Genomic DNA, 23,033 nt, shown 5'->3' on the forward strand with positions numbered 1-23,033 from the left:
CTCCAAGTGCTTCCGGATGCTACAGATGTTAACATGAAATAAAGTGAAAGTCCAAACGCTTGGCGTGAAGATTCCTAAGAAAGATAGAAGGGTGTCAAGCAGAAAAAAAGCTAGTCATTTTTGTCTGGACGATTAGCTGCAATGTTTTAGTGTTAGTGACGTGAAGTGTCGTGGATTCATAACTTTGTTTTGCGAAAATTTTGCCGTGTCGTACCCACATAAATATAAAATACTTTTTGTTCCTCCAGTTCGGGGCAGGTAAAATAGTTTGTTGTTGGAATCTGTAAGGGTATTCTTGAGATATATTCGAGGGTGACAAGCGTCAATAGGTAGGGAGCCAAGCCTCACATGGCGTAACATCCAACGTTCTTTCAGAGCATCAGAACAGAACTTTACCATGAAGAAGGCTAGTAAAGGGTTAAAGGGAAGCTGATGCGGTTTTAAATATGAGAAAAAACACTCGAGCCTGGTTAATTAGACCTAAGCCATCACGAATATCAAATTGGTTTGATCATTTTATGCGCGAATTGACCGGAAACCACCTTCAAAGTAGCTCTGAAGCAACGCCCCTCCGAAGCAAAGAAAAGGGGGAGAGAGAAAGAAGCCCGTCCGCCAATGTCAAAACAGGTGCGGCTGGGGACCCAGCTGCGGCTGGTCGCGCTTCCTTCGTAGGCTACTGACTTTTCGAGCCGTCGTTGTTCTACCGCCATATAGTGCTTGCGTTTATTCGTGGATTTGTTGCGCTATTGACTCAATCACTTGACGTTGATTGCTCTCTTATTTTTTCACGGGTTTGCAGAATTCTCGTGGCGCCGAAGCAACTTACTCGCGCTGGTGCACGATGCCGTGCTCATGTGTAGCCGCCGGCTTGCACGAACAGCGCTCGTCGCGGTTGTTCTTCCCGCTTACCGCCCTTTCCCCTCACACCGAGATTTCAAAGGGATGGGTTCTCGCTACGCAAACAGACGAGTTTAAGCGAGTACCCTGTTTTCTGTTCGGAACGTGCTCAGGACGGCGCATATGAAAACAATGTACGTATGGGTTTGGGTCCGAAAAAGGCTTGCCAGACCAGACGCTCTGCCGGCCACTTTTGAATGTAAGAAGGCGATATAGCACTTTAAAGGGCATACGCAAAGCGGAGACGACACTAGGTAGGAATTTTAGGTTAACTCTTCTGGAAAAAGCCATTACGTTATTATTTGTGTGCAGTGTACCGGAAAGCCGCGATCATATACCCAAATAGCGTGCTGGCTCTTTTGTGTTAATCGCCTTAATGAGTGTTTTAGTTTCGGTTTCTCTTTATATCGTTGAAGGGACCATATTTCTCGGACCGACTCCGTTACCCAAGATTGTTTTATTTTGTTTTTAATCTACTCTGCTACCCAGTCACTTAGGAGGAGACTTTCACGGTGGAACTTGTTTTCGCATGGACTTTTTTAGAATTGTTAATGCTATTAAAGGTCTTATATTTTTTAAACGTAAACATAGATTTTTGTTAAATTTTCCTTTCATGGGTACATACATATTCTCTTTAAGAACGCTTTTTGGAGATACGAAGCATGTGACATTCTGTTGTGAATCGAGTTCTTTGTTTTATAAGTTATGCAGCGTGTTTCGTATAAAGTTCGTGGGGCGTGCAATGGTTCTTTGTACCGTGGAAATGCGATCGGACGATGATAGTGCTTGGTGGTGGTCTAATGCAGTCAACAAACCTTGGGAGGTGTGTGGGAATGTAGACGCCCAGGAAGCTTTCACGACTTCGACATCAAACTGAGGGCTGCCGGGCACGCATCTCCGCTTGTTCTAAAGCAGTAATTGCGTAATAATTGGTGGCAAACAAATGAAGCCATGCAGAGGGTACCGTTATCGCAAGGATGTACAGTCGTCCTCAATATGAGCGTGAACACGCCGCCGTCGACCGATTGGTACTGCCAGCTCCAGCTAGCGGCGCTTCCACGAGTCATTGCGAGAATATGCGCCTGCGCAGAAAGGACGAATGGGCTGTTACGAGAGCGCACGCCACCCCCTTTTGCATGTCAGTTTGGATAAGGCAGTGAGTGCTGCTTTATATATTTATAAAAATTGAACGGGTCAGTGTAGATGCGACCCTCCACGCGCGCTCCGTTTTTCTGATCTCGCTTCGTGCGCTATCTTTTCGTTAACGCGGAACTGATTTTTTTTTTTCTAAGGAGGCACGCATGTATTTTTTTGACGAACAAGCATGATGGCGCGCTTTTGACGCTGTCTGATTGGTCCGATTAGCTCGTAGCATCGGCTGCGTCTGCATTTAAGGTGAAACGAAGTATAGATAAAACGTCTTCACTGATACCAACTCCAAGACCCAATCATAACTCCCCCGATTCCTACTTCCTTGTCAAACAGATTTGTTTTATACCATCAAGAGTGACTATCGACTATGCCGACACGCGCAAGCTACACAGCAGGATTTGTCGTTTAAAAAGTGCAATCCGTGGCCGATTGCTTATTACAACCAGCGCTTCCAACTATCAATAAAACAAAACAGACGGGCCGCGGGCGGTTTTAAGATTCCAGAACGGGGGTGATACACGCTATCGCAACAGCGCATCCGTCCTTTCTGCGCAGGCGCTTATTCTCGCGGTGACTCGTGGAAGAGCCGCTAGCTGAAGCTGGCAGTACCAATCGGTCGACGGCGGCGTGTTCACGCTCATATTGAGGACGACTGTACGTTCTGTGCAGCTATTCGCGTAGTTCGCAAGGTAATCGCGGCCGGAGAACGGCGACCCTGTCTCATCACTCGTCTCAATTCAGGGAAAGCTCTCCGTTGCCCCAAGCCGATATACTATCCCGTCAAACCACTTCAGCCTTGGTGAACAATGCAGCATGCACGCTCAGGTGTCCAGCATCTGCCAAGCGTGAAGGCCAGTATGTGCCGAATTCTCGTCATATGACGGCCGTTTAGGGGAGGGTCAAGCTAATCCGGCCTGACGCGTCCCATCAATAGCACTCTGTTAATTGTCAACGCTTTACGTTACAATAAGTAGCAGTCAGTATGTTCCAGAACGTATGAAGCCGGCCATGTCGCGTCGGCACAAGCGGTTCCTCGTGTCTGCCCGTACGTATTACCGCGGCGGGTCATTTTTCTGCTTTGCCAACGGCTGGAACGCGTACTTTGTCCGGTAGAGGGTCTTCTGGACACATTCCCCTTTCAGATCCGCCGAAAAATTTAAACAAATCAGAAGCCGAACCCGATTTACAAGAGCAGAAGCCACGGCGCCCGACAACTTCCGCAAGCGACGGAGCAAGCGAGAATCAAGATGGACCTTTTTTGACGTAGTGGTGATTCACGCGTCACTATCCCATGGCGTGCTGCTACAGTGATCGCTTCTGTTTTCTTGGCTTTTTGTTTACGTTTAGTGAATATTTTGGGCCAAACGGCTGTGACGTTTGGACTCAGCAGGCACGAACATGTGGGACTCAAGCATTAACTCTTTTTTTTTTTCGAAAAGCTCTTCAGGTTCCCTTTAGTATGATACTTGTTGACTCATATTTGCTCTTCACTGCTAGTAATTGAATGGGTTGCCGGGTGGTGACCGAAACGAACGATGCACGAGTCTCCTAGTGATTCTGCGCTGTTGGTTCATCGCACTGAACCTGTCCGAGGAATCCACGTGCATTCGAAACTGCCCAGCATTGCAAGCTCATTGTTTTTGTCAACATGCGTTTTTACTTCACATTTTTATGCAGGGGTGTGGCGAAGCATGGTAGATCATACACATCGAAATGGTTTAAAGCGTGGTTTTAAGCATAATTGAAATTGGGATTGGAAGTACTCCAGTTTTACTGTGATAATATAAAAATTACTTTTTCTAAAACGATAGTACCAAAAATATTTTTATTCATCGTTTGTTTGCGACAAAATGCTTTTCATGTGCGTTTATTTTATTTTTATTAAAATAAATAGCTAAACAAAAAATTATAAATATCAGGATGAAAAGGAGCAAAGTATGGTATTCTTCTAAGCAAATCGGAAATGTGAGCTTTGTTTTTACTTTCCACTTAAGTCGCTGAGTTCTGTGGTATCCTCTGTAAACAAATTGGAACACTAAGGAAGGAAACAAGCACAAGAAGTATGCGTCTGCACAAAAGCACACATACCGGTAGGAAGACAGAGAGAAAGAAAGAGGAAGAGGAAAAAAGAGAAAGGAATAAATAAAGAGGAATAGATTAACCCTTACAGAGATACATATTGGGTTATAAATCTAAGATTGACATTCAATTGAAAAGAAATGGTACTGCCTTACACGAACTTGCTGCTTCTTTTTTGAGCCCCATACCACCACCTTACCGCTTTAAAATCAAATGAAAAAAACATTTTTTTGGCCAACTAGCAGGCTGTACGCGAGTTCAAATGCAGAAATTATTATTTCAAGGTCAAGCGATTGATACCATATAACGCACATTTAGATAAGACAAATTTCATTTCATTAAGACGAAATTAGTTAATTTATTATTAAAGATGTTTTCACCTTTATATGATGTACGGGCGTGAGCGCCCTAGTGCACTCGAGAGATAAGTTATGCGCTGAGCCGTACCACGTAAAGTTCCCTATCCTTGTTAATATTCCACACAATTGCAATATGAAGTACATTTACTAATTTAAGAGAAATCCTTAAGGTGGAACAGATTTACGCTTGAATATATTTTCTTGAACCTCATATGGAGTACACTCCACTCACTAGGCGACTTGTCTCCGCTGAAAATATCCGCCTAGTCCAGGAATCGATCCAGGGAACTCACCATGAGTGCCGAAGCGCTCTACCAACTGAGCTAACGAAGAGCTAGCCGCCAGTACAGCATACTAATGTTCTTTTTTTATCAGTCTTGATCGGAAATGCCACAAGGGTATGATCAGACGCTTAAATTTTAGGTATTATCGCTGCAGGTCTGGGGATCGCTAGAACTAACTGGGGATCTGTAGGCCTCCGCTTCGCCTCGTTGTCTACGAGGCAGCTATGAAAATACCTGAAGTCGCAAAATTGCGATGTAGAGTACAAATGATGAATACATTTTTGTGGCAACATATAAAGAAAAATGTTCACTATGAAAAATTACAATAAAAAAACGAAAACGCTCCAGAACAGTTGTGGCTTTTTTTGCTTGATTCAAAGTGAACAAGCAACATTGCTACGGGTATTGTGAATTTGACAATCAGAAATATAACAATGAGAAACGTTGCAACTGTTCTAATTTTCGTTTTCTTTTCTTCCCTCAAATGAATAGGATAATTTTTAAATTTATACTACTTTCCCAGAACTCCGAGAACTATGCGGTGTTTCAGAAGTCAGAGCGCTCCCAAAAATATATTTAAAAAAAAACGTGAACACGCACACTAAATACGCAATGTCAAGGCGTATTCACTGCACTCGTTTTAGACGATAAACGCTAAAAAAAAATGCATGATTGTGCGTTCTTTGCGCTTTTCGATTGACTTCATCCGCCTATCTAAGGTAAATTAAAGTTAATATTCCGATCTTAGGGTCAAGCTAGAGTCAGTATAAAAACTACGCTTAGAGTGCGGCACTTTGTTCTCCGATCTGCTAGTGGGCACCGCCATCTTGGTGCTTTGAGCAAAGCAGACGTAACTGTCGATCATCAGATTTTAAAAAGGCGACTTTCTCAGCTTGAGACACGGTGGTAGCAGGCTCAGGTGACGTCGTTTTGCTCGTTCGTGAACTGTTCGACCGTTTCTGGAGGACGGAAAAAACTTTCCTGCAATTTATGATGAAGCTTCAAATAGCTGATAACAATGATTTTAAGTACCAATACGACTGAAGTGACCAACGAAAAACATCTCGCACCTACCAAAAAAAAAAAAAAAAAAAAACACTTGTTAATTTTTTGTTTAAATGGAGATCTTTTGAGTTACAACTAAAGTATCCGTTGCCGCGGGGCCTTCTCAGTAATAGGCCTCCAACGGATCACGGGCTCCTCGGCCGAGATAGGATCCCGCCAAGCGCGGATCCGTAGGCCAGAGCTTTGCCTCAGAATCAACGATACTCTTTTATATATTATTCCCGCTTAAATGCCACCGAGACGGCTATTAAACAAAGTATCGTCGCACCATTATAAGGAGTTAGTGGGATTGCAAAAAACAATTCGGCAATTGCTGAAAAAAAAGTTTATTAGGCAAACCTGGTTGAATTGCGACCGCCGGAATTCCTTTCATGGCGTCCATTTCATTTGGGCGTGCCGAGGCACAATGGAACGCGCACAAAATTAGCTCTGGTTCACCTGCAGCCTCGCGCTTGTTGTTCTAACATTCCTGGCTCGCTCACTGCGGGCGCCCAGGCACCTAAACACACAAATCTCTAGCTCCGTTTCTGTCTATCATGTGGCGTAATGTTCCAAGCGGCACATGACGTCAAATGTGAATCAAGCCATTCTTGAACAGGAGTCAACATCTGTATTTCATAGTACAGAACTTCAAATTGCCGTAAGTGAATGGGAAAAGTTTGAGATTGCATACTAAATTTAACGTGTAATATATCGATATTCAGTTTCTGGAAACTGTAATTTCGAAAGAGGAATTGTAATTTAATGTCTCGTTATATGCGTTAGTTGACGTAATTTCGTTTTTAGAGCACTACGAAATAACATAAGTTGAAACTTTATTTTTTGTTTTAACATTACATTCTTGGTACAGTTTATCGCTTACTTTAAAAAAAAAAATATTATATCCAACGGGCCTTTGACATAAATTTTCCTGTACGTTGGGACTTCGTAACTCGAGAAAAAAAATGTTGAATATGAAAGACTCTGTTTTATTAAAAGCTAAATAATAAACTAACATATATTAGAAGAAACCTTGTATCGAGAAAATAAAGTACAGTCATAAAGGACTGTTCTTTAGTTTCACATTATTTTTATGACTATAGCATGATAAAAAGGTATGCACCGTCAAAAATTAAGCAAAACGGCCTGCACAGTGAGGTTGCACCTTAAGATAAACATAGAAGTTACATTTTTTATTGCGTTTGTAAACGTTCACATTTCTAAAGTCTTATGTTTGAATATAATCCTGCCTATATAAATATCTCCTTGCTGGTATATGGACTGTGCCTGATTTAGTTTAAGGATATATCTATATATATTTATGCTACTGTAGGGCAATAAAAATATGTCTCTGCTGATTGACAAAATCTGTGAACCTAGATTATTATGCGTTTTAATTAAGTTTAGTTTTCCTAAAAGTTGTCTCCCACAATTTACGAAGAGAGAAATTATGTTTTAATATTATTTTCATATTCAGTTTAAGACCTTCACGAATTGCAATGCGCCATTTTACTTAGGATACGCTGATATCTAGATATGCGAGCTTAATTTGAGAGAATCGGGCGAGGGCATATAAGCATCTTTTCTCCTGTTTACTTACTTTTCGACGCGTCCAAATAAAAAACGTTACTAAATTCGGGTTCATGTCTATTCATTCAGCGCGTGTAAAAAGGAAATATACGTATAATATATATATTATGCAATTGTTACCTTATCTTCATGATATCCACCAGAACGATTGAAGGCTCGAAGATTCATTTCACAAGTTTCGTTTGGAGTCGTAACACTGCCAGGTAGCCTGTCGGTTGATAAATCGCTTCTAAGCGTTCTCTTTCGCAGGCATTCATAATCGTCGTGCCTAATTGGAGTATAAGCAATACAAACAGGCAGTTTAACTTCATATGTGGTTGTTAATCAGATAACACAATTCGTACGTGCAACTCAAGACGGCAATTTTCACTATAAATCCGACATCGAATGACAACTATTTATTGTTCGCGCTGAGAAAAGTTTATCAGATTGATCTGTACCAAAATATTCTACGTGGTTGCTATATATTTGAAAACAATCTAGGTGACATGACTCAATCAGAATCTGGTTTCACGTGACCTCCCTTGCAATGTGCGAAGGGTCAGTGTACTTTATTGTGCTCTGGTTTGCTACTGTGTAGCTTTTGTGGAAGTGGTTCACGGAGAGGTGGTTCTTATTTTTATTCAGTGTCACATTAAAAAAGGTGTAACTGAAGTATGTTTGTAAAGAAAAGTACTATTTCGTTTATGAGTACAGTTAGCAGCGCGCCGGTTGTTGCAGAGGTGATTGTGTGTGAACGCGCAAGATGCAAGTTGGAGAATATACAAAGTCAAGACACTGAAGCAGGCGATCGGTGTCAAGCCAGACTTCAAGCGAGCCCAGTGGACACTGACAGCTAAAAAAACACGGCGTGGTGTGTTCGACCATATTATTAATGCTCTGCAGCACATGAGAGATGGACTGGGCGATAAGCACGCCGAAAAGGGAATCACAAAGCAAGAAGTGTGAAACAATATATATATATATATATATATATATATACAGGGTGTTTCAGAGAACGCAGGCCACATCGCTCCTGCGAAAACTACTCATCGCAACGAAAAAAGGTTTCTGACGTTCTGGTCCTGGGCCGGGGGTCCATTTAAGAAAATAATTAAAGTCCGGCATAATTAACTTGTTAATTATTTTCACCTAATTAACTTTTTTAATATTGTGTTTAGGGGCATGGTTTTAATTAGAAAATTGCTCAGCATCATCGAAAACCACTAAACCAACAAATTGCAGAACGATATAAGGCACGCGAAGCATTTTACGGCTTTCTGAAAAACCGCACAAATCCGACGGGTTTTTAAGTTTCGGTTTGTTATCGGAGCGCACCTCGGCCTCGGCAGCACCGCCCCTTGGAGAGATAGTGCAACCAACCTCTGCTGCGCTGTCATTGCGCGACGCAACAGAGTCTGGTTGCACCATCTTTCCACGGGGCGCGATGCTGCCGGGGCCGATATGCGCTCCGATAACAAACCGAAACTTAAAAACCCGTCGGATTTGTGCGGTTTTTCAGAAAGCCGTAAAATGCTTCACGTGCCTTATATCGTTCTGAAATTTGTTGGTTTAGTGGTTTTCGATGATGCTGAGCAATTTTCTAATTAAAACCATGCCCCTAAACACAGTATTAAAAAGTTAATTGGGCGAAAATAATTAACAAGTTAATTATTTCGGACTTTAATTATTTTCTTAAATGGGCCCCTGGCCCAGGACCACAACGCCACGAGCCTTTTTTCGTTGCGATGAGTGGTTTTCGCAGGAGCGATTTGGCCTGCGTTCTCTGAAACACCATATATATATATATATATATATATATATATATATTGTTAGGAAAAGAAGAGGACGACGGGCGCGTGCAGCAAAAAGCGAACGAGAGGGCTCGAGGATTTTGAGCGTGCTGACCCCAACCGCCGATTTACAAACCGCATTGTAAATCTCATCCAGCATTAAATCATCGTTTTCCAACATCTTAACAAGTGGTGGAGGTAAGCAAGCTTTCTCCTACCTCACAACCCCGTCTGCTGCCTTGGAATTGCGCAGTGGACGCTCTACCTCTCGCCCCATGCCTGACGAAACGGGAAACGCCAGCACTATCAATCGACCGGTCAAAACACGCCAACGAGACCCCCCCAACTTCTCAGGCGCACATGACGCAGATGTGCACGACTGGTTGAAGACTTATGATCGCGTCAGCGACCACAACCGTTGGGATGATACCCTAAAGCTCGCCAACGTCGTTTTCTTTTTGACGAATACCGCTTATCAGTGGTACGACAACCACGAAGCAGACTTCCTCTCGTGGGATGGCTTCAAAGCAGCGTTTTCAGAGGTTTTTGGAAAGCTTGAGAGCCGCCGCCAGCGAGCACAAGACAAGCTTGCTCGCCGCTACCAAGCGGTCTCCGAATCTTCAACTGGATACATCGAAGACGTCATTCGCCTCTGCAGCCGTGCTGATCCTGCCATGACCGAACAAGACAAAATACGTCACATATTTAAAGGTTTGTCACAAGAGCTATTCTCCATCGTTGCTCCTAAGTCGCCACCAACAGTCCAAACCCTCATCAAAGAATGCCGAAAATACGAAGAACTTCGGAGTGGTCGCATATCTACGACGCTATTTCAGCGGCTTCCTGAGGTATCATTAATGAATGCCTGTACGACTGCTGATCTTCCGGGACTCATTCGAGACATTATTCGCGATGAGCTCCGTGAATTCTTCCGGTCTCTTCACTCGCCTGCTGATGGCCCATCTCTTAACACCGAGCTAAAGCATATTCGAAAATCTGTGCAAGACGAACTCCGTGCTGCACTCCGTCCAATCCCCCCGACTCCATCCGTCTACACGTCGGCACCGCACACCCCTACTCCGATTTGCTCTATGCAGCCAGACACTACTCGCTGCTACTCAAGCACGCCACCGGACACAACTTCATACCGTCCACAGAGAAATGGACCACTCCGAAGGACGGATGCCTGGAGAACACCCGATGACCGCCCGGTTTGTTTTTATTGCAATATACCAGGACACATAGCCCGTTATTGTCACCGCCGCATCGATGATAGCAGTTACAACCGTTTCTCAAACAACCGTCGCCCCGCCGCCAACGCCGAGGACCGCCCCTCTTTCGACAATCGCCGGTCCGTGGGCTCCTACTCTGCGTATGACACCCGCCGTGGCCGCTCACCATCGCCGTATCCTCGACGCCCCCGTTCCGTCTCTCCACTTAACAATGGCCCCGCCGCCAGCCAACCGTCATACTAAAGAAGGCAGCCTGTCTTGACACTGGAGGTCAGGCTGCGCAGCCCCGAACCATTCCAAAGCCTCCCTCTCTCGGACCCACTACAGTCACTGTTACAATTGGAAATCAGCTGTTTACTGCCCTGGTCGATACTGGGGCCGCAAAATCATGTCTGTCGGATAAACTTCGCCGTCGCTTGCACAAAGTGCTCACTCCCCCTTCAGGAACCTTCTTACGTATGGGAAACGGCGACCTTGTGCAACCTATTGGTTGCTCAACCCTCTCATTTGCACTGGGCGGCGGCTTCTACACAGTTGTTTTTACCGTGCTCAGCAATTGTCTCCTGGATATAATTTTAGGTTGGGACTTCCTGTCATCTACGGACGCCTTCATTGATTGTTCTAAACGAGAAATTCACCTCAACTCTTCGGCCGGATGTGAAGACTCCCATGACGACGCTCCTATATCCCTCCACGCAGATGATGACTATCTAATACCTCTACTGTCTGTTGTCGCTGTCACTCTCAAGCCTTCACAGCCCTTCGAAGCGCCGTACGGTCTCGTCGAGCCGATGCAAACCACTGCCGAAAAAAAACCCTGTCATCATTCCCTACTCTATTGTCCCCACGGGAAGCGGAAGCATCGGCCTCTTCGCAACAAATGTTTCCGCCCAGCCACAAATTCTTTGTCAAGGTACACGCCTAGCCACGCTACGACGACATTTTCAGGACACCTTAGCCACTCTCTCTGACGTTTCCGAGGCCGAACCTGTCCTCCTGAACACAAAAAGTGACATCTCAACCCGCATTACTCAGATGACTGACCCAAGTCTAACAACCTGCGAACGAGACGCCCTAACAAGACTCTTACATACGAGGAGCTGTTCGATTTCAATAGTCGTCCACTAGCCCAGACTACAGTGCTTCATCATACCATCGACACTGGTAACGCATCACCACTTCGGAGCCGCCCATACCGTGTTTCCGCCGCCGAACGAAACGCAATTGCCAATCATGTTACTGATATGCTCCACAAGAATGTAATAGAGCCCTCTTCAAGCCCTTGGTCTTCTCCGGTTGTACTCGTTAAGAAAAAGGACGGCTCTTGGCGTTTTTGTGTGGATTACCGCCGCTTGAACAGCGTTACTAAAAAAAGACGTTTACCCACTACCTCGTATTGACGACACATTAGATACCCTCCAGGGGTCTTCCTTCTTTTCCTCCATGGATCTCCGATCCGGCTATTGGCAAATACCTGTCGCCGACACTGACAAGCCTAAGACAGCATTCATTACACCCAATGGCTTGTACCAGTTCAACGTGATACCGTTCGGCCTATGTAACGCCCCGGCAACTTTCGAAAGGATGATGGACACCCTTCTGCGGGGACTAACGTGGACCATATGTCTCTGCTATCTGGACGACGTTATCGTCTTTTCATCGATGTTTGACCAACATTTACACTGTCTACGTCAAGTCCTCGACTGCTTTCAAACAGCCACTTTGCAACTGAATTCAAAGAAGTGCGTGTTCGGAGCCCGCCAGATCAAAATTTTAGGACACCTTGTCAGTGCTGATGGTCTGCGTCCTGACCCAGATAAAGTCCAGGCCGTAACAGAATTTCCAGTCCCAAAACACACAAAAGACGTACGTACGTTTCTTGAACTTTGCACTTATTTTCGCAAATTTATCCCCGGTTTTGCTCACATAGCCGAGCCTTTAAACAGCCTCCTCCGAAATAACGTATCATTTCAATGGACTTCTATTCAGAGTGCGGCCTTTCAAAACTTAAAAGCTGCACTGACCTCAGTCCCCATCCTTGATCACTTCGTTCAAGGCGCGCCTACTGAGATTCGAACGGATGCCAGCGGACATGGTATCGGTGCAGTCTTAGCTCAAACCGTATCTGGTGCCGAACGTGTCATTGCCTATGCCAGTAGAACTTTGACAAAATACGAACGAAATTATACTACTACCGAACGGGAATGCTCGGCTGTTGTGTGGGCAATTACTAAATTACGTCCTTACCTTTATGGGACTCACTTTACAATTCTTACGGATCACCACTCCCTTTGTTGGCTTGCCACACTTAAGGACCCCTCAGGACGCCTTGGTCGCTGGTCTCTAAAGTTGCAAGACTACCAATTTACGATCAAGTACAAATCCGGAAAACGACACATCGATGCCGACAGCCTTTCTAGATGCCCTCTTCCCAATGACCCTGCGCCTTCTGTCATCGCTCCCCTCACCGATGTCACCGCAGTTCTAGATACTATTGACATTCGTATCGCTCAACAAACTGACGAAACGTTGAGTCAGATAATCTCCTGCCTACTCCATCCAACGAACCATGCAAGTCGACGCACAATGCGGCGTGCACGACTGTTCCAACTTCGCGACGGCATCCTCTACAGACGTAACTACGACGTCCAAGGTCGTCCATGGCTCCTCGTGATCCCTCGCCAATTACAAAGAGAAATCATACGAGCCAGTCACGATGACCCAACCGCCGGACACCTTGGTTTCTCAAAAACGTACTTCCGCATTCGCACACGCTACTTCTGGCCAGGCATGACTCGTACCATCAATCGTTATGTTCGATCATGTCATCTTTGTCAAACGAAGAAAAGCTCCACAACTTCGCCATCGGGTCTACTGCGGCCGATTCCCCAACCGCAACGACCCTTTCAGCGGATTGGAATCGACTTCCTGGGCCCTTTTCCCCTGTCCACATCAAACAACAGGTGGATAATTGTCGTCATTGACCACCTGACCCGCTACGCCGAGACAAAATGCGTCCCGTCTGCTACCGCCGAGGAAGTTGCCGTCTTCTTTTTACAAACAATTTTGTTGCGTCACGGAGCGCCTCAATACATCATAAGCGATAGAGGAACACCCTTCGTTTCAAAACTTCTTCAAGAAGTTTTGCGGCTGGCTTCCACCATTCACACCGTCACAACCGCCTACCATCCGCAAACGAATGGCCTAACCGAGCGCCTCAATCATACTTTATCTGATATGATTTCGATGTATGTCACCGACAATCAAACTACTTGGGACGCCGCCAATCAACAACTGGTTTCTCACCATACCATCTTCTTTACGCCAGAGAACCTTTCACGACACTGGACACAGTTCTGCCCTACGTGGACGAACGGGCCCAGGGCTCCTATCCGGCCCATATCGTCTCCCACGCCGAAGATGCCCGCCAGCTCGCTCGTATCCACACGTCCCAATCCCAGCAGCAGCAAGAGCTGCGCTACAATGCATCCCACCGCCCAGCGACCTACAACATCGGAGACGAGGTTCTTATCTGGTCTCCTTCACGTGCCCTCGGGAAATGCGAAAAGCTTCAAAGCAAGTTTATCGGCCCTTTTCGTATCACCCGTCAACTTTCCGCTACCAACTACGAGGTTGCCCCTGTATCGCCACCTCGCGATCGCCGATCCCGCGCATCGGACATTGTCCACGTCGCCAGAATCCGCCCCTATCGCCGCCCGGACACCTAAACACCACCACCATCCTCCGTTAACAGCCGCCGGAGGACCGGCGTCTCCATCCACCGGGGGGCTACTGTTAGGAAAAGAAGAGGACGACGGGCTCGTGCAGCAAAAAGCGAACGAGAGGGCTCGAGGATTTTGAGCGTGCTGACCCCAACCGCCGATTTACAAACCGCATTGTAAATCTCATCCAGCATTAAAGGAGCTGTGCAACGATATTCAATTGGAATGTTTTTCTCTCTACACGAGCTTACTGGCACTAGTGGGACTCAAGGATACTCGCACGCAACGCCATTGGCCAAGAAACTCCTTTGTTGCGGTGTAATTTCAAGGGCAAAATCGATCATTTTCATTCAATCTCTCCTTTGCAAAATTTCATGACGTAACTCGGGGATCGCAGCACACCCAAGTGACGATATTTGAATGCGTTTCATAGATTGGACCCGAGCATTGCGTGGGCACCCGACTTGGGCTTGTGACAATTGCTAGCTCGAGAAGCATTCGGGCTGTGACCCGTGTCCAATCGCTGCAACGACGACAATAGCCGAGCCATAACAATGTCTGGAACTCAGCGCGTGTCCTGCGCTTTGCCAACCCCAGCGCGCGGCTATGATCAACACTGGCGGCATATAATCGGCTCCAGATCACGTGGCCGCTTGTTCTGGCTGCGAGTTGAGGGGGTGAACGCTGCTCGTTTTTCTTTAATTTTTTTCTGGGACTTCTATTGCGTGGGGTGAAAAACGAACGCGTGTTTCATAGGTCATTAACGTTAGGGATCCCTTTTAAGCGGTATTTGCGCAAAGTACAAAAATTGTTGCATAGCTCCTTTAAATCATCGTTTTCCAACATCTTAACAATATATATATATATATATATATATATATATATATATATATATATATATATATATATATATATATATATATATATATATATACCGGGTGTTCATTTTTAATCCGAACAGATTTATTTTAAAAAATCCGTAAAAGATGCACTGATACGGTTTTTGCAGGTGAGTTATACGGCCAAGGGGACATATTATATGGGGCTAATCGTAACGATCAGTTGGATGATTAATTAAAATTAGTTAATCACCTTTTTAGTTAATGAAAATAGATACATGGTTCCAATTAGAATCTTGCACAGCGTCATCGAAAACCACAAAATCAGTAATTTTCAGAAAGACTTTGAGCGCGTGAGAAGCGTAGTAGTGCACTAAAGTTACGACTCGTGGAGCAGGTGCAAGGCTGGGGCTAGATAAGAGACGGAAACATCGCGCGGGCTCCTTACCGCAACCGCTAGCTTTGTACCGGCTCCACGAGTGGTAACTTTAGTGCGCTACTACTCGTCTCACGCGCTCAAAGTCTTTCTGAAAATGACTGATTTTGTGGTTTTCGGCGACACTGAGAAAGTTTCTAATTGGAACCATGTGTCTATTTTCATTATTTAAAAAGTTCATTATCGAAGTTTAGTTAGCTAGCCAACTGATCGTTAGGATTAGCCCCCTATAATGTGTCCCCTGGCCGTATAACTCACCTCCACAAGCAGCATAAAGGCCGGTTCTCACATGCAGCGAAGCGCTCATGTAGCGCTTCTCACGTGCCGTCAGCTACTTATCGTCTGCCATGAGCAACAGTTTTGACGTTGCGATACAAAGCTGATGAACGCTCCCCTCAGCACGCGCTTAGCGCGAGGTAAGCGCTATGCTTGTAGCGCTCCGCTGCATGTGTGAACAGGCCTTAAGTGTAACTTTCACGGCTTTTTTAAAATAAATATGTTCAAATTAAAAATGGACACCCGGTATATATATATATATATATATGTATATATATATATATACACTTCTGAGCATTTCAGCACGGTGGCCCGTGCCGGATAAAAGTAGTTCCCTCTTCACGAAATCTCATACGGTGCCTTAGCGGCCTGGCCCCTGGTGACCAACCCAAGCTGATCTTCCACGGCGGGGCTGGACAGCAAGTTCTACAGCGGAAAGGGCGAGGGTGGTGGGGTATAGGGGTGGTGGGTGTTCTTGATTGGATCTACACTCGCCTACCATATGACGGAGGGTTCCTCTTGGCACACTGGGCAGTTCTCGCCTTGTTGAGTGGGGAACTTGCGACTGAGTGAAAGGGGGTGGGGGAAGGACCCCAACTGAATTTGCCATATCGCGATTCCAACTAACTATAGGTAGCGCTACTCGTTTTCCAAAATGGCGGTTATAGTGTGGGTCGGAGATGCGTGCCGGCTGCTGAGCCTGTCTAGTGTGCTGGCTTCACTGAGTGACAAATTATTTCTGGCAATACAAGGAAGCCGGGGTGTTATAAGCGCGGATCATCTCTTTATCCTGCAAACAAAAACGGTGTTTAGCGTAATACTTACTCCAGGAGGCAGGTTTTAATTCTGGAGCGAAACCGAAACTAACCTTTATTGTGGATTTAATTTTTCGATATAGGTGTCAATTTCGACTTCTTTCATAACTCAAGATGTGTCTCACATCGTAATTATTTAGTTTACGAAGTTGTTCACGGAAACTTTATTTTGTGACATACATGTTCGATTCAGGCACTTCAATCTATTTTGTAGATTTCAGTACACCTTTAAACTAAGGGTCTTTCATACACCTATAGAGGTAACGTAGAATATTGTAGTTGTTGAAAAAAATCAGTGCTGATATTTGTGCGTTCTCGCCGCCTTTTCTCGCTCAGATAATTGTCATATGAGATAATGAACTGCGGGCTTTTTAATGGTTTTTGGGTATTTAGATGATTAATTGCTTTAACATTATTCGAGCACAAGAATAACAGAATAAATCCAGTTTTTACAATACGTCCACAAAACGTATAAATTAATAAACGCTGTTCTCACTACAACAACCCAAAGACGGAATCCGAGTCAGACAGCTGAAGTGTGTGTGTTTTTTAGAGCAACGCGTGACGCATAGCACTTTATATTGCTTCCGGACTGTTTGTCTATCTTGATAACGATGTCAGAGTTTTTCACATGCTAAAAAGAAAAACAAAAATGATACCTTTTTGGAAAGGCTATTATGATTAAATTGCGTATTTTTGCGATCTTGGCGTTAATTGAAGCATACATCGCCGTGATTTGTATTAATAATAATAGTATTAAAATTCATATATTTTAATACGCAATTTTTCAAACTCTAATATAATTTTTTTGCTTATGATCTAATTTTAAATGCACGAAGAAGTATGACAATCAAGTGTGCTAATTATCATCACTGGTGCCAAATGCAGCATTTTTAATTGCCAAGTAATAAAATAAAAATAGTCTAAAATCATGAAAACATTCTAGCTAATGTGAGAAATCCATGTAAAATTACATTAATGTGGGTAACGCATATTTTACTATCAAAGTCGCGACTTTTGACAATCGGCAAGAGTTACAATGTCGCCGCCAATATCCTTCCAAACCAAATGCCCAAAAATTAAAAAGAAATTAAAATTAAAATAATTTTGTTTTAATTGCCAATATTTTTATAACATGTAGTCACTTTAATTTCTACGCTCCGCCGTTTTGCCAATCTCAGCATTTCCAGTTCGAAGGAACGCCTAACTGCTTGCACGTCTGCTCACTGCAGCACGCTTCGTTGGCGTTGGAAGCCGGTGAAACAGTAGTGAGTTTTAGTATTGCGTATACGAGCGAACGCAAACGCTGTGTGTTTGCGTTAGCGCGTGCCCGGAGCCAAGAATTGGGGTCTTAAATTGGCGCATGGAATGAGGCGCACGCACAACGTAGGGCACGCAACTCTAACGAAAAAAGCGCAACGCTTTTGTTTGCTTCTATGCACAATACTAAAACTCTGTAGTAAGATACAATCCCATACCGACTGCAGCACTACGTTGGGACACTGAAGAGTGTTGTTCGTATTCGGAAATGACAATTTGCGAGCCATGATCGCGAGCAGTTCCGCCGTGCCCGCTGAGCAGGAGAATCGGGGGACCCTCACTAGAGCGCTTCCCGTTTCCGCCGCGGGAGGGCGAGCGTCGAGCTGGAGACGCGAATAAGCTACCCGTTCTTCCCGCGTTAACTTAGGGTGAGGGGCCGACTGTCTTGCCTTGGACCCAAGGCAAGACTGCTGGCTTTTGAGGAAGGTGTTGGGGGAACAAACTAATTTCTGAATAATAATTAAAAAGCGCAACAGGACAACGGACACAGAAGAAGACACAGTCTGTGTCTTCTTCTGTGTCCGTTGTCCTGTTGCGCTTTTTTATTATTATGAATCACCAACTCGCCCAACTTTCTACCTTCGTCAGGTTAATTTCTGAAATAATCCTCGAAACATCTAACCCACCAGCTATGTTTGCAATGTATATATAATTATCTGATTTCAGCGTTATAATAGATGCAGATAAGATAAAATAAAAAGACCACCGTTCTACTTGGAAGGATTGAGAGAAATTCCAACATTATTCTTGGCCGTGAGTTACTTACTCCGCAACATAGCGTATCTGTTCTTTGGAGCATGATGATAGCTGGTAGATATTTTTATTGCTCGTGTCCGTAATGGCTGAGGTCATTAAAAATCCATCGCTGTCCGAACATGATGCCGCCCCAGGAGAGTTTGGGAGACTGGGAGGCGCTTGTCCCCCGTCATGTGGGCATCCAAGCCTGCAGGTTAAAATAGGTATTTTGTATACACCCTAATAATTAGCGCACAGTAGATTCTATGTTATCCTGGTCGTCAAAAACATAGTGACGTCGAAACAATCCCGAACAAAATATTAAAAAGTACCTTTTCATAAACTGGCTTCCGACGATTAACCGATTTTATTAATTAAAATTGAGCTTATACACATTACGAGTATGTGTGAGTTGTAGGCTTCTGATATTACTCTTTTAGTTCCCTCCTAAACATGAAAAGAAGCATGTAAAACAGATGAATGTAAGTTTTTCTTCTCTTTCTATGCGGGACGCGGTTTCATATATAGAAAAACGTCTGAGGGTTTTGAAGTAGGCAACATAAAAATAATATATTTAAATTATGTAGTGTGGTTATGGGTGCAACGTAATCATTGATTAAAACTTGGCTGTAGCCTTGTCTCCTATTACCCGCGGTGTACAGGGGAGGAGGGTGGGGCATCTAGTGAAATTGACGCCGTCGCACTGTGAGGTGGCCCTTTGAAGAATTTCAGCTGACTCGGAGATGCCATTGATAACGTCACGTAGCCTATGACACGTCACGGGCCGTAGAGAGGTTTTCCGATGCGTCAATTTCAGCAACTCTTTTTTATTTTGTAATAAAAACTGCCCCCTAAGCTGGATATGTCCAATCTTAGTGCGGTAACCGAATTCAGGAAAAGAAACTGTAGAAAAGAACTCCCACTTTATAAATAATAGCTGCTACGTAGACAGCAAGTATCACAAAGAAAGGCCAACGCTTTTGTTGGCATACGCATCAGCATTATTCCAATGGAAACTGCCATGTCTCGTCTAGGCACCCAAGTGAATTAAGCTGCTAATTCGCAGGATCCAGGTGATTTGTGAAAAAAATGACAACTACAGTTGAAAAAAAAAAAAAAAAACATTCCGGGGAACCTTAACCCTTTTTATGAGTTGTGAATGCGAAAGCATGAATGTCGTTTTTCCGCTTCCTTAGTTCGTCTGCGGCGTATGGGCTTGGAGGGCCACGTTTCGCTACTGCCGAGGTGGCGGCCGACGGCCTAGCGCGCGCTCTCGTGAAGTGGCTGCGCCGCGCTGAGCTCGGCCGGGCAGCCTTTTCGGAGTTTGCCCGTGCAGGGTCTGCGGCCAGACGCTCCCCCTTACCGGTGGCCGGGCCGCTGCGTGCGCTGCGCCGCCATGGAGAGGGCTTCTCTCGTGGCGTTCCTTGAAACTACGCTGCAAGAGCCAATGTGAGCATCGTTCCTTGAAACTATGACGTACGCCAGCCAATGGGAGCCTATCCATCAGATCTCTGCTACAGACGACAGTCTTCGCTCCCTTTGGGACAGGGGAGTTTAGGTGCCGTTTGGCACGGCTTTAAAAGCTGATGACGTCGGTTCGCGCCATGAGACAGTAAACGCTTTCGCATTGAAAATAGATTTTTACGATGGGTCAATGCGAATAGTGGGTCTTTTGCTCATTTTTTCTGCGTAGATCGCTTTTTGAAGTGCAGTAGTATATTCAGCTTTTCATACGCTACCAGCATAATGTGCAAGAAAGTAAAGGACAGTAAAATAAGAAGAAAAAAAATGGAAGCCGTTTACAATTCCCTGTAACGCCGGTTAGAGCGCAGCTCTTGAGGAGGAAGATGGAAGCGTACTGAGGCATAGGTGACTCTTTGAGGTCAAGTGACCTAAGGGGGCTCGCGTGACGTCAGGGGGGTCACGTGACCTCGGGGGTCGCGTGACTTCAGGGGGGTCACGTGAACTCGGGGGTCACGTGTCCCCAAGGGGGTCACGTGTCCCCAAGGGGGTCACGTGACCTCAGGGGGTCACATGACCTCAGTGGGGTCACGTGGCCTCAGTGGGGTCACGTGGCCTGAGGGGGTCACGTGGCCTCAGGGGGTTACATGATCTGAGGCGGGTCAAGTGACCTGAGGAAGGACACGTGACCTGAGGGGGTCACGTGACCTGAGGGAGGTCACGTGGCCTTAGGGGGTCACGTGGCCTTAGGGGGTCACGTGACTTCAGGGGGTCACGTGACCTAAGGGGGTCACGTGACCTCGGGGGGTCACGTGGCCTCAGTGGGGTCACGTGGCCTGAGGGGGTCACGTGGCCTCAGGGGGTTACGTGATATGAGGCGGGTCAAGTGACCTGAGTGGGACACGGGACCTGAGGGGGGTCACGCGACCTTAGGGGGTCACGTGACTTCAGGGGTCACGTGACCTCGCGGTTACGCCGACGGCGACGCCGACGCCGACGTCGCTCAAGCCGGAAACGGGCCCCTAAGAGCTGCGCTCTAAAAAAAGATGAACGAGCCAGCGCATCCCGTTACTGTTTTCTTCAACACTAACTTCTTGTAAGAGATGAAGAGATCACTCTCGCAAAAGTCGCTCTATAAGATTGTGCGGAAGCAGCTATGCAGAGCACCGATTTTTCGTTGAATACAGTTTTAGTGTAGCGTCCGAAAAATGTTTATTACACACCAACTCAACTCTGTTGTGTCACACCGCGGTGGTGGCGCTTCGGGCGGAAGTCGCCATGTTGTACGAGCATTGGTGTGCTATTTTAGAAGAAATGTACTAAAGCCTGCGTTCTCGTGAAAATTCCGCAAATTGGGCCGTGTCAAAAGAGCCGGGAAATGTGTGATCAGTTTTTACGTGTTCTCTGCCCGCTCGGTCGGTCCGAAAACGTGGCTATATTTAGTTGCCCTGAGAAGGGAAAATCAGACCCGTCGTTCAAAGACTGCTGTTGCGGGAATTCGCGGAGAAAAGTTGTCGTCAGATTTAATTGCTTTGTTCCAACACGAACGCGGGAAAGGCGTCAAGTTATCTGGACCACCCGCTGACCACGTTCAGTGCGTCTTCACACTCAAACGGGCTTCTGATCGTTCAAAACGTGTTTGATATTTAAAGTTCCTCTAAACTGTCGTATGCTCGTTCAAACGACAGTGGCAAGTATAGATCAACCGTTGTGATAAAAAGTAACTGTAAACACCACAGTGCTTTTAAGCATAAAGGTTGTTTGTGGTAAGCACGGTGTGGTAAGCAAGCTCAGCGTAAACAGTAGATACAAGATATGCTGATCACAGTTACCAGTGGCCCACCACCGACCTGTCCCTCACTCACTTGGTCCAATTCTGCTGGCTGTTTTTAGTGTCGCCGGCGAGTATCGCAGTTACCGTCCATGCGTTTGCAGCCCGAGCAACGTCGTGACTGAAAATAGCGAACGCAATCTCATCTATGTGAATCAGAATTTGGCGTTCATTCTTGGGCGTTCACGCGTTATGAATTGCCGCACTTCACATTGTTTACCCGAAATGTGCGGTGTGACACGCCTCGTTAAATTCGCTCAGGCCACTAAAATAGTAAGACACTGCTAGGAAGGCGCAGAATCAAGAATTCCAACGCAAAAAAGAGCATGAGTTCTCACACTGACGCCGACAACATCACATTCCAAAGGTTTGTTGATGCGGAGCGCGGCGCTTGTTAACCATAGCCCATCGCGCATGCGCGGCGCCGGTGGCTTGCCTCGAGGGGCGATCCGGTTTGTTTGTAAACATTAGTTGGTGCATATACTCATCCCTCTAAGTGTAAGGTTTGTCGAACTTTGAGTGGTGCCTAAACACTAGATGGGTAGTCTTTAAATGGGCCGTGCAACGATATTGGGTACGAATTCTTCTAAATCTTTACAAACATAGTGACACTTGTAAGACCCAAGTATAGACGTTTTCCACAAGGGTGCCACCATCTTGAATGTGTCACTTCCAGTATGGGCGAAACCATTGTTTGCCCGTCACCACGCCAATACAATACACACACACGATATGAGCGTAGCCGTCATCAATTCTCGTTTTATCTCACATCTATTTTTTGAACTATTGGCAGGTTGAAATGTTTTCTGCCTTTTTTGTCGCCGTGTCGGATATGTCACAAGGTGACTGGGGACGCAAGTAAACGAATAAGACTGTACTCGCACGCAACCAATGCGACTGAACAAAAAGTATTTGTCGTTACGTAATTTCAAGGATAAAAAGTGAAAGCCGTTTACACCTCCCTGTAACGCCGAATTAGAGCGCAGCTCTTGAGGAGGAGGAGGGAAGGGTACTGGGGGGGGGGGGGGTTAACTGACAGGAGGGAGGGGGGGTCACGTGACCTGGGGGTCACGTGACAATGACAGTGCCGATGATGTCATCAGTGACGTCACTGATGACGTCATCAGGGACGATGACGATGCGGATACCGATGACGTCACCAGTGATGATGACGGTGACGATGCGGATG

At 45.6% G+C, this 23,033-nt stretch overlaps 1 protein-coding gene across 1 annotated transcript in view; it reads right to left on the reverse strand.

Moving 5' to 3' along the window:
- The window catches only part of LOC115311832 (A disintegrin and metalloproteinase with thrombospondin motifs 5-like), a 70,311-nt gene that overhangs the window by 5,741 nt on the left and 41,537 nt on the right, over window positions 1–23,033 (reverse strand). The window contains exons 11-12 of the mRNA XM_040218603.1: window positions 18,584–18,760; window positions 7,526–7,673 (exon numbers count right to left, since the gene is read on the reverse strand). Of these exons, the coding sequence (XP_040074537.1) occupies window positions 7,526–7,673; window positions 18,584–18,760 (325 nt within the window). The remainder of the gene's footprint in view (window positions 1–7,525; window positions 7,674–18,583; window positions 18,761–23,033) is intronic.

Source organism: Ixodes scapularis, unplaced genomic scaffold, assembly GCF_016920785.2.
Source record: "Ixodes scapularis isolate PalLabHiFi unplaced genomic scaffold, ASM1692078v2 PGA_scaffold4__175_contigs__length_147842914, whole genome shotgun sequence".
In the NCBI taxonomy this organism is placed as follows: Eukaryota; Metazoa; Arthropoda; class Arachnida; order Ixodida; family Ixodidae; genus Ixodes; species Ixodes scapularis.